Source organism: Phoenix dactylifera, chromosome 15 (assembly GCF_051530095.1).
Source record: "Phoenix dactylifera cultivar Ajwa chromosome 15, Ajwa_hap1_PhDact_Kaust_v1.1, whole genome shotgun sequence".
Lineage (NCBI taxonomy): Eukaryota > Viridiplantae > Streptophyta > Magnoliopsida > Arecales > Arecaceae > Phoenix > Phoenix dactylifera.
This window is the reverse complement of record NC_143204.1, coordinates 15493296-15510632: the sequence shown is the minus strand read 5'-3', so window position 1 is coordinate 15510632 and position 17337 is coordinate 15493296. Positions and strand designations below refer to the sequence as shown.

General features: G+C 36.1%; 1 protein-coding gene across 11 annotated transcripts; it reads right to left on the bottom strand.

Moving 5' to 3' along the window:
- Nucleotides 1-335: 335 nt before the first annotated feature.
- LOC103707457 (uncharacterized) lies at nt 336-11083 on the bottom strand. 11 transcript variants are annotated; one of them, XM_039134075.3, is made up of 5 exons: nt 8911-11083; nt 6519-6620; nt 2260-2343; nt 678-938; nt 336-591 (listed from the first exon to the last, which is right to left on the bottom strand). In XM_039134075.3, the coding sequence occupies exon 1, from the start codon at nt 10653-10655 to the stop codon at nt 9615-9617; it is 1041 nt and encodes a 346-aa protein (XP_038990003.2). In that variant the 5' UTR covers nt 10656-11083; the 3' UTR covers nt 336-591; nt 678-938; nt 2260-2343; nt 6519-6620; nt 8911-9614. The 11 variants fall into 11 exon arrangements, with proteins under 11 accessions (XP_038990003.2, XP_038990001.2, XP_038990002.2 ...); XM_039134073.3 differs by having other exon boundaries at nt 336-938; nt 8911-8984; nt 9127-11083; XM_039134074.3 differs by having other exon boundaries at nt 336-938; nt 8911-8984; nt 9283-11083.
- Nucleotides 11084-17337: the final 6254 nt, after the last annotated feature.

Below are 17337 nucleotides of genomic sequence, written 5' to 3'. Positions count from 1 at the left end.
CTACCTTATTTGGGCAATCTTTCCTGAACCTAGTTTGTTTATTAAAGAACCTTTAAGTCAACTGTTCTGAGTATGAGCAGATTTTGTCAGAATTTCATGGGCATAGAGGCAAGGAGACAAGCACTAAGCCAGAAAAACATGATATAGTAATACCACAATTAATCAGTGCTGTCTATTGAATGTTCACTTAAGAAAACGGTAGAAGTTCAAATGTTAAAAAATGCAAGGATCCAAAGGAAGTCGTATCATATTATTGAACTGGTTGTGCCAACTCAATTCACACACACACTAAAGAAAATGGTGGAACTGCAAATGAAAAAAAGAAAGTCCAAGGATCCAAAGAAATTAATATCATATTATGCAACTGGTTATACCAAACATTGTCACATGCACAAGCAAAAAAGAAAAAACAAAGACAACCCTCAGATTGCGACAGCAAGCATAGCTCAGCATATCCATCAACATCAGAAGGGAGTGGATCCATACTTGCCACAAGCTACGAAAGTATTGAAGTTTGCATCCAAGTAGCCGAACAGGACTGCTGATGATTGCATGGGCTGGCATGTATGGATTGTTTGGTGAATATCACACCTGAAATTATGGTACGTATGTGGTCAGGTCCAAATTACCATGCCAAAAGCTGTCAACAAACTGGTAAACTCATTTCTTATTTGCACCGAGAGTTATAGATGATCAAAGGATTTAAACTTGCTCAAACAAGACCCTGTATCAACCAGCTCATCTATCAGTCTGCAATGGCGGCATCTTGCAACAGTGCTTCTACAGCTGTGATGTGATCCATTCCTCACAAATCCTCCCGGCAGAATCTTTATCATGAAGGTCTTTGGCTCCATAGTGGACTTTGTAATGTCATTCCCTATCCTCATAACTCGTCACTTTCAACTAAGTGTGTGTTAACTTCATGGTTCCTGATCTGACTGCAGCCATCATGCAAGAATGAAGAAACGAATAAGACTTTGGATATCATAAATTTCCCCAAAAAATGTGAACTACATTACTATACTGATTAATATATTAGACAGGAAGGATGGACCGCAGTATAAGTTGACTACAGCATCAACAGAAATGAAAAGGTCGACGTAAGGCAACACAAAGGAGTAGACACAGATATGTGCAACTAAAATGGGAGAAAGCCATTTACTATTTTTTAGACATGTACATTGTGGGCCAGATATGATTGTGATGAGAGGGCCTGACATATGCACTGAAGGGTACAGATTATATTATCATTGTTATTGTTGTTTGTTATTAAAATTGACAGGTTGACTAGGGGGAGACTAAAGAAAACATGGAAGAATCAGAGTGAAATTTCAAGACAACATTTCAGAGAATATAATTGGATAAAAACGAATCAGAAAAAAGACAAGGGATAACCAAATTGATGAGATAGAGTTTCCAGTTTGTGTTTGCACAGTATGGTTGCCATTCATTTTATTCGGCACCTTCATTGATGGTATTTTCAATACCTTTCACCAGTGGATGCAAAATCTACAGAGAATATATGAAAACATCTGACATGCTCTAGGGTAGTCTTGCATACTGATATCATACAAAACTATCTAAAAAATGATATGCTCCAAGTATACTTTCTGCCTCTGCATCTACGATTAACATGTCAGCCATTCACAAGCATTTACATGGTCTGCTCAGATAATTGCATTGATTCAACATAATCTATAATTTCTTCAAATAGTAAACTGAATGACTAAAGATGCAACAAGAATCAAAATTTAAAATTTTCCTTGCTATTGGAGATCACTGAGACCTGTTGCATCCATATTAAGGAAACTAAATGGGTCAATTCCTTAAAATAGTGACCTTAATGCAGCACCTTTGACAAGGACCAGTATCACCAAAGTGGCTGGGGTCCGACTAGGCTACAAGGTCGGTTTGCTGCATTGACAAAGACCATTTGGCTAATTTCAATATTATACATCCAGTAGTTTTGAATGTACTTAGGTCTATCCGTCTATTTATGTATGCCTATATAGACATATATCCAAAGTTATTAGATTCCATATACGTGTATTCAACAGACACATGAACAAAATTCCCAGAATTAAATCTTGCCTCTTCTCTGTCTAGACTCTTCTAAGGCAGGCTTAGAAGGTGGCTCCTCCATAAGCAATTATAATGAGTTTTATACTTCCCAACTTAACCTGTAGGTCCTGATGGAAGACCCTCTCTTGCCAAAATTCCAGAACAGTTGGAAAAAGATTTTAAACTTGTGAATCATACCTAGATGAGTATAGCCAAATCTATTTGATGTTATAAGACTCGTAGGTTAAGGCGAAGCCTCCATATGCAGCCCCTAATGAGAACCTGTGGTAAATAAGGATTCACATGACTAGACTAAAAATTTATAGAACGCTTGCTGTAATAGACATCGATATATTTAATATGCAGCACATAGGTTGTTATATCTTATTATAACTTAAATGATAATAAGTTATGACATGCTAACTTGTAAATCATAAGAATATTAACATAATACAATTATGAGGCCAAGATAAGAGAGTACATAATCATTGACAACTGCTCACCACCAAATCATTGCCAATAAATTATTTATTCCTTTCTTTCTCTTTCTTTTCCCCTTACCCTTTCCCTTCTTACATTCTTATTTATGCCCCTTCCCCATTTTCTACCTGTCCGATTAATATCTATAGTGATACCTTTTCTTTTCTTTTCCTCTCCTTATTCTTCTTCTTCTTTTTCTAACTCCCCTATTTTATTTGCTTGTCTTCCCTCACCTTTTCTCTTTTTCCATTTTTCTGTTTTCATTCTCAGACTCCTATTCATTCTTTCTATTTTACCTTTTCCCACCTAAAACAAATGTGACTACCTAACAGGTTAGGTGCCAACCTAGATTCATTTTAGAATTCTAACAAGGATGTCAATCTCAAAATTTCATGAAGTGGATTATATTAATTGCCTTCAAAGGCAGTAATCCGGGCTACAAGTGCTTAGACTTAGTCCCTCAGCAGGCTGGCTCAGAGCTCAAAGAGCTAGGTAGCCCATTTATGCTGGTTGAATGCATAGTAGATGCTACAGTGGCTCACTGAGCCCAAGCAGGTTGATCTGGGACTACCCTTTAGGGTGGATTGAATAGTAGGCAGGGAGATGGGGTATCAAGTGAGCAAGCAAGTGGATTGTAACTCCCATTTTCATTCAGATTACTGCCTAAACACCTTAATACAATTTATAGATTTTGATAATTGTTTCATTTGCAAGCTTGACTCATGCCAGATCCAACCCAAAATCAAGCCAAGACAACTCAATCTACACTGCTTATAGGTTAAGCCTCAAGATGGAACTTGAGTTCTAATATATAGCCTACTCCACAAGATAAAGACATCCCAACCCAACTGCACATTTTGGCAACTCTCCTAATTGACATGGTTTTGGTGTAGTATGACCCAGGTCAATCTTTCATTCAAGTAAGAAACATATGTTAAGAAAAAGAAAATAAAACAAATAAAGGCAATGTAGAGAGAGAGAGAGAGAGAAATAAAGAGTATGAAGAAGATAGATATTGGTAGCAATAAGTTGAAGGAAGGAAAAAAAGACTCCTCCTCCGATTGTTGAAACGTCGAAGAGGGGGATAGATGCATACCCTCATCCCAACCTCTCAACCCTCTTACATGTATAGATATATGGGCTCCCCTAGTTCAACTAGCTTGGTTAAAGTTAGAATCCAAATACTAGCCATGGTTCGCCAATTTAGGACGTACCGAACTGTACCGGGGCTGGATCGGCAAGATTCCACACCTTGGTTCAAGAAACCAACAAGGGAGTGGGAGAGGGAGAAGGAGAGAGAGGGTGAGAGGGAGGGAGGGAGGGAGGAGGAGGGCCGAAGGAAGCCTTTTTCTGACTTCACTTAAAATCATCAAGATAAAAAAAATGTCCCCCCTAGGGCCCCTATTTCGTTTGAAACAAGGGAACCCTCTATAGCCCTCCTCCAACCCTACCCCTTCCTCTCCCTCTCTATCCCTCCCTTCCTCTCCCTCTCCCTCCCTCCCTCTCTCTACTTTGCTCTCTCCTCCCTCTCCCCCTCTCTTGCTAGCTCTGTTGTGTCAATACAGACCTGACACAGAACAACACGATATCGTACCAAACTATGCTGCCGAGCAACCGATACGGGTCTTGGTACTAGCACAACATACCTTGCACTAATCCAATTAAGAATTTAAAAGTATCATTTTTTTGCTAGATCGGTTCAATATGGGGATGTACTAACTAACTCTCAAGAAAGTGCCACGTCCTAGTACCATACTAGGACGCTATTTTTTTACTTTTTATTTTTATTTTTAAGTTTTTTGATATTTTGAATGAATGTTAAGTTATGAGGGTGAGCTTTGGTGCAATAGTAAGGTTCTCCATTGTGACATGAAGGTTAAGAATTCAAAACATGAAAATAACCTCTCCATATATGGGGGTAAGGCTCCATACATTTTACCCTCCCCAAACCCAGTAATGGAGGAAGCCTCGTGCACTAGGCCAACATTTTTTTAATATTTTTTTTCAAAATTAAGTAGATTTTGATGGGGTGTATGATGCCGGTACTGGTATTGACACATATGGTTTCAATAGGGTTTGAGAAATTCTCTCTCTCTCTCTCTCTCTCTCTTTCTTTTCAAAATGAGTGGACCAGTCGGGTTAGGCATGGTACCAAGCGAACGGGCCATGGTACCAACCTATCCCGGCAGGGTATGGTCAAGATGCCCGGCTAGTTTTGGCATATCACACCAAGACCCGTATCGATATCCCATTAATAAGGTATAATATTGATGGTATTATATCAAATTAGTGATACTTTAATTCTTCAGCACAGTAGTTACTTGGGCTGATGCAAAGAAGACCAGCTTTTCCTAATAAAAGTAGCATATCTGCTCCCACTCACTCTTAGTAAATATTGGAAATATTATACAGTAAAAAAAGTATCATATTTAGTCAAACAATGACCAAACTGTGCTTCTACAGGGCACAGACTAGCATGCATCAAGCCTTATGAGTGCAGATTAAAAAAATCCACAAAGCTGTTGGTGCTCTGAACCAAAAGAGAAGCCATTTTGTCTGCTAGCCAACATGGTACCAAGGGGAGAGAGCTTTTGAGTATAGGAGCGTCCTCCCTCTCCAATATAATCTGCTGTATGCCCCAAGCATGAAACAAGATAGAATATGAAATAAAATGAGAAAGAAACTCAAAAACATAGAGAAAATTCAGAAAAAAAATACACTTAGCATTTTTTTATTTAATAGATTGCTATTATATTTCTTTAAATTGATTTTCTGTGATCTTCATGTGCAGGTCATGTTAGCTTTGGAAGCAATAAGTTTGGATGGTGTAAGGTTCCAATGGCTACCATACCCTTCCTTGTTCGATAGGGTTAATATGTAATCATGTAGTATTTCGAACCTTGGATTCAAGGATGATGATGGTGCACAATCTTTCTACAAATTTTGATATTTAAGACTTTTTATGAACTTCTCATATTGTATAACTCTGAAACTACTAAAAAAATACTTACTATTTGATAATACATGCGGGTGCAAAACTATTAAAAAAGAGAAAACACATCTCAATCAACTTGGCTTTATATTAACTCTCAATTATGGAAAAAAGAAGAAAGAGAAACAACTTAATACTAAGTAGAAGTCGACGAACTTTTACTAACACATCTTAATCACATCACTCATGCTGCTAATATCTTCATTAACCCATGTATATAGAACATTGATTTTTAGTGCGCATGATAAATATTAAGGTGATAGAACACCAAACTATGTTTAGTTGATAAAAGATTTCAATTGCACTTCTAATAGGATTACTTCGGAGGAAACACAAAATGTTTAACAAAAATAGTAGATTCATTTAATTAGGGCTGAAAATGGATCGGATATTGATATATCCATATTTGTATTCATATTTTTCAACGACTACGAAAGCAAATATGGATATTAAACAGATATCAAAATTGATATCCATATTTATTTTAAACAGATACGGATACGAATCGGATATTAAGCATATCCATATTTGTTATAAACGTATATGGATACGAATCGGATATTAAACATATCCATATTTTTTTATCCGAATATGGATAAAAATTTGATATTTTTTCAGATACTAATCAAAATTTGAGCAAAATTCAATGATGAAAACCAGTAATAAAGACATGATCATAAAGAAAAGATTCAATTAAGAAAATATAATTTTAACAAGCATTCATCAATAATAAAAACTAACAATAATGATATAATCATAAAGGATATATTTAATAAAAAATTATAATTTCAGCAATCATTCATTTAAAGCAAGAATTCAAAAATAAAATCTATAATGATATATTCAGAAAGGATAAATTTAATTTAAAAAATGCAATTTCAGCAAACCCATGCCTATGATATCTTTGCTAACCCATGCCTATGATCAACTTTTTCAGGGGGATTTATGTTAGGCAAAAAGTACAAAGATCAAGTGATGAAAGTACCTTCTTGTGTTGCTTCCTATACATAGCTATCCAGGTACACTTCGCAGGCTTTAGACGGTTATGGAAGTAGCGCTTGCATTTTGAGTTGGCAAAAAGATAGACCTAAAAGTAAACATATCCATTGGTGTCAACAAAAAATTATATATAATTGTGTTTTGATATCATAGCTCTTTTATCTTGAGTCCTAGAGGGTTTGGCCAATTGTTATATGGATATCTGGATTCAAAGCTGAAAAAATAAGGTATATCCATATCCATATCCATATTCGGAAGGTTTTTAAACTATCTGTATCTGTATCCGGATCCGATTGGATCAAAAAAAATAACAGTATCTGAATCTGATCCAAAATGGATACGATTTGATTATATCCGACCTGTTTTCAGCCATAATTTAATATGATATTTTATGATTAAAAAAGGGCCTTATTAGTTCCTATTGTTTCAGTTGAAACTATTCAGTTATTCAAGTTTTGTCTAGGCTTGGACACGGCTCATGTCTAGAATACTAGAGATAGTTTTGGAGGCCACTTGCTTACAAATTACAATGATACAATCTCTCAAGTAAATGCATATTCATTTTAGGATTCTTAGAGAAAGATCACTAAAGTTTTCAGGGTTTTGTCATTTTTAATGGATTTTGATCCTTAAGAAATGAAATTTGCATTGCTGAGTTGCTAATTATAATGAAGCATTAAAATTAAGGCAGGACCCTCATTTCATTAGATGTTTGTTTTAAGCAATGGATGGGCTTTCTTGTCTTTTTTTTCTTTCTTTTTTTTCATTTCCTTTTGTGGGGAGGGCAATGATGTTGAACACGGTACGCATATTAAAATACAAGGAAATATAAAACCTAACAAACAAAGGCCTGTGTTTCTAAAATAGAGTGTAGAATTTTTTTTTTTTAAAAAAAAGAAAAGATAAAATATACACATAACCATTAAGCTTCGTCAACATGAATAATTTTAGTTTTCTTGAAGAATATTGACTCTAGTTCAACATTCATCAATTACATCCCTTGCCACAACCAACTATCCCAAATTCTTTCTCACATTTTCCAGCTGCAGGATCTTCCCTCCTCCAAATACTTCAACACGAATCTAACATGCCACCCCCCTTATGTCTTAATTGGATATGTCCTAGCACTGCAGTTACTTCTCCATCACTTAATTGCTGGTGATTTTACAAATCCACCACGAACCTAGCTTTCTTTGTTTTACTAAATGTTGATCCCTTGCATTCTCATTTTGTTGAAAATGGTATTAAAAATATTATTCAAAAAAACAATCTCCTACACAAATAAATTGATCAAATAACTACCAGCTCTTCAATCATAGTTTCTAGCACATTGTAGAAGGCAAGAGTTGGTTATCATTGTAATATGGTTAATTTAACAATCTTCATGAAACTTCATCATTTCTGCAAGTAGAATGATATCAAATCATTAGCATGTTAAATGAATACATGACCATAACCAATATTTTGGCTTAAATTTTAAACAAGAGTTCTTTTGCACTTTAATCTGATCAATCCATCTTGCTTTCATCAATGGAAATATTACAATTGTTTTATAGCTGCTTCCAAATGGATATATCATGCCCTAAAATAGGGAATCTGGTCTATTGGAAAGATTACATTTTGATAATAACTAATCACTGAAGTTTCAAGTGCTGGTCCATGTAAGCTGGCATGTATCATGACGGGCTAATACCAAAACCTAGCACAGATTGACATGGCACCCATTAATTTTTTCAAAAAAAAAAAATTCTAGTTTAAAAGGTGTTAATCCATTTTTTGAATTTTTTGTTTTGGCACTCGACAACATGACACGTGTCGTGATGGCTAGTGGTCAGCAACCTACCAGAACCAGCACTTAAATCCCTGTTACCAATATTGATTAGAATTTCCATATGGATGCTAGGGAAGCTATGTCTTTGACCTGATGTACATTTGGGGTGCAAAAAAAAACTAAATAATATCTTCAACTTAAAGAAGTAGCAAGGCATCCAGCAAGAATGATCAAGGAAATGTGGAGGTAGGTATACTTATCATTCATGATAATAGTCATTCGTAATAAAGATTCCTTCCGCCATGCAACTATAGGGAATAAAAGAAAGAACAAATGATTTTTATCAAAAGCATAGCATGAATGAAACAATAACTGCATGCTTTAGTTACATGGTGACCAGAATTAGAAAAACCGATGCCTTCAAGAAAATGTAAACTTAAAATTAACAAATTTGCCTAATTAAGAACTCAAATGCGGCATCCCTTATTTGATAACGCGCTGTGCATATTACTTGATCAAGCAAAACAACCAAAAAAAAAAAGTACAAAGCATCTGAATATATTTGCAGCATAGCATTAAAAAGTATCATATAAGGGATGGTACATACCACTTATTCTTGATGTTCAGACTTTTGGCTGCCAAAAAACTCAGGGTAGGAATGTCTCAGTTGGCTACCAATATCTGCAATGTTTGTCACATTATCAAACAATCATTTGACAGCAACTTTATATCACAAATACCTATTGGAAATGCGCATATCAAAAGGTGAAATTTGACATGAACTCATGGAATTGGTTCTCAACAAGATCTCTGGATTACTGACCGTTCTGGTAATCTAACTGTCGCAACATAAACTAAAACAATCATCTCACTCAGACCTTGCAAGAAGTGATGGATAAGAGAGATCAAAGACCACCTTCAAAATTCAAGGGATATTTTATCTCAGTAAACATAAGAGCCTTGGATATACATGGCTTACAAAAAACATCAAATGAGACTGTATATTTTCAGAGAGAGTTGCATTTTTCAGACAGCATTGAGCTTCTTTAATCTAGTCCTTCCACAGAAAGATTTCACATCGAAGCTGTCCATCCACCACAAACAAAGGGTGGAATGCTCCCTCTTTTAAATCTGCATTACCGACTGCTGCAGTAAAACCTTCTGCAGTCCTGGCTGTTCTAGCTGCTTATTGCCCTGGTGAAACTGATGCTGAAAAAAAAAATCTTTTAGCATTATTTAGCATCCACCAGCTCAGTAAAAAAAAAAAAAAAAACTGATGCTGAAAAGGATCATTCTCCCCAGAATGCAGCATTATTTAGCATCCACCAGCTCAGTAGAAATCTTTTCTAGTTCTTCCAAGGAATGGCCATCACCACTCAACACTCCCATGCTAGAAGATCTACAAGTGAAGTAGAAGACCGCACTCATCATATAATCGGTGAGCACCACAAATGAATACATGAGGACCAGCAGAGGCCCCTCCCACAGCCGCGACGACCCATCCCCGTAGCTCAACGTTTTCACCCTGTGCTCAAACAGCCCCTCCACGAAAGCCATCCCGATCGCCGACCCGAGAAATATCAACAGCCCCGCCTGCGTCTGCCCCTTGATCAAGTGGATCGACCGAACCAAAGCCTGCGGCCCCAACACATCCTCCAAGACTGAGATCACACTGGCGAGATTGCAGACTATGATCGTGTGGGCATACACCATGGAGAAGACCAACACAGTGAACAAGGCCGGGTAGACGACGATCTCCGGAGGGTAACCCAAGCAGGAGAATGCACTGCAGACCATGACGAGGAGGGCAAGAAACAGAGCCAGACAGCCGGAAATGCAGACACAGACCCAAATATAAGTGGATACAAGGCGCCTCCAAATCCGGCGCACGGTCCCGAAGAACTCCAAAGCCACGACCTTTTTTCCGGCATACGAGCAGGCGACGGAATACACGATGGAAGCCCGGGCAAGGAGGAGGAGGCTTATTAAGAGAGGGAAGCAGAAGGCGGAGGAAACAACCGTCCCAGCTAGATGATGGCACATCTGCTTGAGGAAATGGGTGGGAGGGAGGCCGCTGGTAACCGCTAAAAGGACGAAACGGTGCGAGACGGCGCCGACGACGGCGGCATCGACGAGGGTGTTGAAGAGCAGAGCAGCTGAAACAGGGCAGATGAGGAGGGCAAGAATTGTCATGAAGGTGGAGGGATCGGCACGGAGGATCCTCACCGTCTCCCGCAAAATCTCCAGAGCGTTCATTGGCGGGACGATGCCGACCTCTAGGAACTCCGTCCACGGCCGGGCAATCTGTGGCGGCGACCGGGGGTAGTTCTGCTTGCCGATCGAGCGACCCATGCTATCAAAATCCAATCTTTTTGCCGCTAACTGCTTATATGGATGTTTTCAAAGATCTAAATATGATGTTAACCTCCAAATGTGTAGTTTTTTCGCATTGATACCAATCCGATGGCAAATTAGTATGTGAGAACCCAGCTTTGGCAACAGAAATGAAGCGGGGAGAGAGACGATAAGAGGGGGATCCCAGGGGGCGGCACAGGCGGTGACGAATTCGAAGAGAGAGATCGTTTGGAGGCGAAAATCCGAGGAGGAGTTCGCAAGGAATTGGGGAGAATAGCGTGAGATGGCGGTAAAGTAGAATAACCCGCGGAGTGGGGAGTGGGGAAGAAAGTGAGAGATGTGAGGTGTGTATGATAATTCTTTAATGAAAAGGATAATGATTTTAGAAGTCATTAGCATGCATTACTTCCTCGTTTTAATGATAGAGAAAATTTTGGCTACAAGATCTATCTTTGACCATTTAATTTATGTTTTATGATTTGGAAATGCTTATTTTTTAATTTGAAGTTATGTGATATGTTATCATGGAAGATAGAAATAGTTGGGTCACTAGCATGAAACCTTCGTGGATAAAATTTTTAAATTATTTAAAAAATATAATATAGTAACAAATAAATTTTGTTTAAAATACCATATAGGTTTATCAAAATAGTCATTGTACTATTACAGTATTACAACAGTTGTTATTTGAAGTGAGAAGTAAATTAAAGTATAAATTATACTAATTTTCAAGACGATTGCTGTGCCAATTGCTTAAGATTGCGTTAAACCTAAATTTGAACATATAGTTATTTTATATATTTTATGACAAATTAACATATATTTATTAAAAAATATAATTGTTATGGTATATTAAATAAATAATGAATGTTAGATATTTTATTTCAATTGTTACATATATTATTTAATAATTATTATCATATTTATTAAATAAAGTAAAAATTATTTCTATAATCCGAAATTATTTGTTGACATTTTCAGTCACCTATGCATAGATTTAATTAATACGTGGCTATCATCTTGTAAATTATAATGTGAAATTTGAGAAGGATTTAAATTTTGGTATTAATATTATTGCCTAATGATAATTAAAAACTATTATAACTTACAATTAATTAATACATGACTCTAATTAATATATTGATTTAATTAATATATGATTTTTACTATCAGAAAGATTTATATTCTGTCAATTAATATATCCTCTATTTTACTACTCTATATGATAGATTACAAATTTCTTAAGTTTTCTGGAGAACAAATTTTTATAAACTATGCCTCGTCCCAAATAATCATATCCTTTACTCTGGTAGTGCATCCTAACTTTTTGAGTTTGGGTAATTAGAGTATGGATAAATCGAACTTGATTGCCTACAAGTTCATCAGCCCTCTTAATAAGAAACTTTACTGCTGCCCTTTTTTTAGTGAACAAAAATTATATAGAGTAGGTACCAGAGAAGAAAATAGAGGATGGGGTCATTAATCCATGATTAAGAAAATAAAAAATATGCTTTTTATCGATATATACTACATAGTCAGATGATACAAACCGAGCAATTTTTAGTCATCTAGTAAGCTCATATATACTTCTAAGTAAATCGATGCATAGTTCCAGAATATGGTATTCACAAATACACAGTACATGATCATGCAATATACGCATAGCAAATTAGTCATCTATCAACTCAATATATACCTTCAAGTAAATTGATACATAGTTTTCAAAACATCAAGTTCATCGGTACACACTACATGGCTAAGTGATACACAATCATCGACTTCCTGATACATACTACGGGCTTCTTTGATATACACCCAATATTGATCCAATATACACCCCAAGTAAATCAATGCACGATTTCTAAATTATGATTTTTATCATTACATACTATATGGTTAATACACCAAGTAAATTAGTCATCTAGCAAGTCAAAATACACTTTTAGATAAATTGATATACAGTTTCTAAAACATGGTGTTCATTGATATTGGTACATAGTTTTCTAGCTTTGTCTAATATAAAAAATTATATATATACATATATATATATATATATATATATATATAATTTCTTAGATTCTACTAACTTTTAGGTACAAAAATCTTAGGAAAGAGAGGGATCTGGAAAAGAATAAAGAAACTTGAAGAAAGATTTCATGAATAGAAAAGATGGCTTGTTAAGAAAGAAGTTGGATGGAGAAGCTTGACGAGAAAGAAGATGATGTAACGTGTGAGTTTTTTTTTTAATTATTTTTTTTAAACATGGAACTTGACGTTTCTGTTACTAGAAAGTCTCTGGCTTTTGGGTTTTTTTTTTTTTTTTTTAAGATAGGCACTAGAAAAAATATGGCAAAATTAGAAGCTCGTCCTACATGCTCACTGCATATGATTTTTGTTCCCTCTTGGATGGGCAGCGCAGCTCCAGATCATGGTTAACAATAGGGATTATTCTCTCATTTGTGGAGCCGAGCAAGACCAAGAGCAGCACCATCATGGTCCCAGGAGCCAGTTGCCATCAATCAAGCTTCATAAGCAGTGAAATTATCAAGCACAAAGCACAAGTATAGCCATTCAATTTTATGTCACAGTCACGGTACAGCGACCACATGTAATCGAATGGTAAAGGAGCATTGAATTGGAAAGCCTGCATAGAAACTTTGATGCACTAGTATAATGAGTGCTATGACCAATATGATAACGTTGGAAAAGTCCAGTGGAGACACCATCAGTTGAAGACCGTCAGAAGACTTACAGTTAGAAGCTGAGCATCTGAATTTTTAACTACAGTCACAAAATATGGTGAAAGTTTTGGAGCAAGGGCCCTCTCAAAAACTGAACTTTTGTAATCGAAAGAACCCTAGAGCCGAACATGCGTGATTCATGTGAGAGATGCTGAGACAAGCAGTCAAAAATCAAACCCACAAGCATCAGCATTCTTGTAGAGACGAAGCACAATTTCCATGTGGTATCATGATATCATCATTGTTTATGTATCAATAGTCCCTGCCTTTGTTTCCATTGATGAGTTCCTACAACATAAAATATGAAGTCCTCATGCAACAAAGTTCACCAATATGAACCCAAATATAACCCATGCAGAATTTTAAGATCCATAGCTTCCTTTCTGTTGGTAGAGAATAAAGGAAAACATGGTCATCAGTTTGAAAGGATCAATGCTTTGTTACTGTGTCAGAGCTTTCACCTAGTTGTTTGTTTAGAATCTTTGTTTAACGTCAGGGAGAGAAGCAAATATGTACCCTTGGGCTCCTCTCCATGAATAATAGGCAATCCGTGTCTCATAAAATCCTGCAGTCAAATTAAGCAATGCTACTAAACATATAGACTAATTGACTGGCTATTATAAAATAGCACTCAACCTTTAGAAACAATTGAATAACAAAAAGAACTCAAAACAAAATGTTGTTCAGTACTAAAAACAAGCAAATAATTGTAAGATTTGCAAAGCAACAAACTGAGCAATATAAATAGAAATTATATAACTAAAGCCGAAGGGAAAAACCCACTCAGAAATTTTCATTAAGAGAAAATTTAAGAATCATAAAGCAGTATCACCTAAAATATATTCACAGGAGATCTGTTGGACTGGATCATTGCTCAAGTCAATTGTGAAGCTAAGACATTATCTAATGGCTGTAAATATTCATCATGAACTTCTTTTCTAGGCTACAATTAATATTATGAGATGTGTCTGGCAATGCTTTACCAACAATGGCAATAATAACAAGGAAGGCCTTCTCCACATTAAGCTCCTTGAGGGTGCAATAATCACAGTCCATGTAAATTGTGAGCATCAAAATTTACTTTAGTCATCAAATCTTGGAAACAGAACTAAAACATATCAGAATTTTTCAAATATATATGTTTCATCACAAATCCATCGTCACAGAGAATTAGCTTGGACGGTATTACCTCTTGCTTCTCAAAATATAGATTGTGGGATCCGATTTCGTGCATGGTCAGCTCTTACTTCGGCCCTCATTTACATCTCTCCTGGTTTCAAAATATATGAAAAGGACAAATCCATTAAAAAATATATATAAACAACGGAAGAAAACTCATAATCTTTGCGAATATTCCCTTCTGGTTCACTCCCAGCTGCTAAGAGTGTAAGTTTTCCAAGTATCCTTGAACATTTTTATCTTTATTAGTCAGAGGATATTAATGTCCAGATAAGTTGCACTCCTGAAGCCTAATAAATTCAGCCAGGCATGAAGAGGCTTGCTAAACTAACTCAAATAAAATTTAATTATGAGATGCTGTGGATCAACGTCTTCATTATTTGTTCTACACAATGAAGCAGGAGGGAGATCGAAAGAACTCCAAAGAGACATTTCACCATCAATTAATACCCTTCTTCACCTCATCTCCTTGTTGTTCCTTACCTGCAATGCCAGGGCTGATGGAGTCATCAACAACTCCCCCTTCTCCTTACTGCCTCCAAGCCTAAAGCTTCAGGCACTCCGTTATATCATTGAGAGCATACAGAGACGCAGAGGCCTTCCTCTCATACTTCTCATCCTCTCAATGGTGGATCCAAACATCCATGTCTCGTCCCCAGTACCACTCTCCTGTTCGATTGGCTTGGCAATCTCCTCTGCAACCTCACATTAGAGGCATGGAGTCCCCTCCAAAGAATCCACGAATCAGAAATCTGTAGCTTCCAAATCTCCCGTTCCTTCTCTTCATAAAAAGTGGATTATGAAGGATGTTACCAAGAAGTTTTTTTTTTTTTTTTTTGGATAACAGAATTTCTTGCAATTTTCTGATGGAGTTTTCACCTTGACCATCTCAGTCTCTTGGAAATTGAAGTGATAGGTCCCCATTTATTTAAGAGATTATATCATGATAAGAATTAGCATCATGCGCATGATACGAAGATTGACATATCAGTATGATTCTATGTAACACAAACTTAGCATGGCATGCAATGGAGATACAAAATATGCTATATTCAACTTATGACATACAAAATTTGCCTAACTTCAATAAATCTTGCTTTCAGGCTAGGGATTCGCCCTCTTTTATTTGTGAATTCTAATATTTATCATCTTTACTCCAAATCTAAATTTCTTTTAAGATTGAAGAAGTTCCATTGCAAATCAAATTACAGCCAGATCCTAATCAGCTTGCAAATCCAACCATATTACTAACATGCATAGGAAGCCATGACCCTGCTTTTTTTTACCATCTTAAACACATTTTAAGTTGGACTAGTCTTTGCCTTTCACTGCTCACTCAACATGGTTTCAATCAATCCTCAGATAGTTTCTCTCTTCTCCTGCTATACATGGACTATCCTGGATGATTATAGCTTCCCTTTTTAGATCAAACATCTGAATCAAATAACAAGCTTCCATTATCCTAATTTTGTGCACATAAGGTCTCCTATATCCTGATGTCGATCCATACAGAAATGTTCTGCAAGGAGGATTTCCTTTGTGTTGCACATGATGCAATGACCTCACAACCTTTAAATACATTTCCATTAATACATTATGCTCATATTTCAGCCAACGAATAATCATTTCTCAGTTAAATCTTACATTACATAGTCAAGGCACTAAAACATCAAATCAGCATATATCCTACAAGCTAAATGCATAACTTCCTGTTCAGCATTCAACTAAGCACTATTACAGCATCAACCTACATTCTTAAATGACAAACTATTGGCGTGACATAGTTATCTAAACATAATTAGTGATGCAGAAGAATCACAGAATAAATGTAAACATCACCTAAGCATGTTTCATCTTTACAAATAATTTGCTCACAGAGCCAATGCTCTTCATTTAGAAAACCAATAGCCAAAACAATTTCCAAACATCCTTGCTGCTACATCATACTGCAATAAGAAAATTGTGCCTGATATTTGGTGGTATGTTATTCATCATGTGTGTTTTGCCGGTTTGATTGAACATGCTCCTGTGTCATGCAAAGTCACAACATCGTCACTGAGAAAACCGAAGTGTTCAAGTAGGAAAAATAGGACCCCACATATAATCCTTTTCTTTCAATGTCTTTCTAACAAGATAAGGAACCATCTCAATATGGTCTCCAGAACCTAGGTGAACAAAATGCACTCACTCCACCAGCAACAATCTTGATTTCATTCAGAAAGAGTATAAATCCTAAAGAACCATTTAGGCCTTTGAATGAGTAATTGAATTGCAAGATTTCTACAATCATATACTCATCAAAATAAATTTTACACGCCATTTTTCTAATGTTCCTTGTTAAAAGTTAGAGTGGCAGCGTTAGTTATTAATTCCCCAGAAACATAATGATTTATTACTGAAACATTCTACAAAGCAATACAGCAACCATGAAAAACTTCATTGGAACCTTCCAACTGGCAACCTTCTTGGCTTCATTTTGCTCGAACTCTTATCCAGGTTCCATGCTAAATCATTAATCACTCTTCTACTCACATAACAAACTAATTAGGTTCAACATTAACCTCAAATCTCATATTAAAGTGAAAATCCATAAGCACATAAGTACAAATTGCCTAGAACCTTACTTCTTCAAAACCTCTTTTTCAATGATATATTAATCTATATAGCATATATCTTTATGGATTAAAATAATATCATATATAGCACATATCTTTATGGATTAAAATAATATCCTTCAATCATATCTGTCAGCTGTGAAC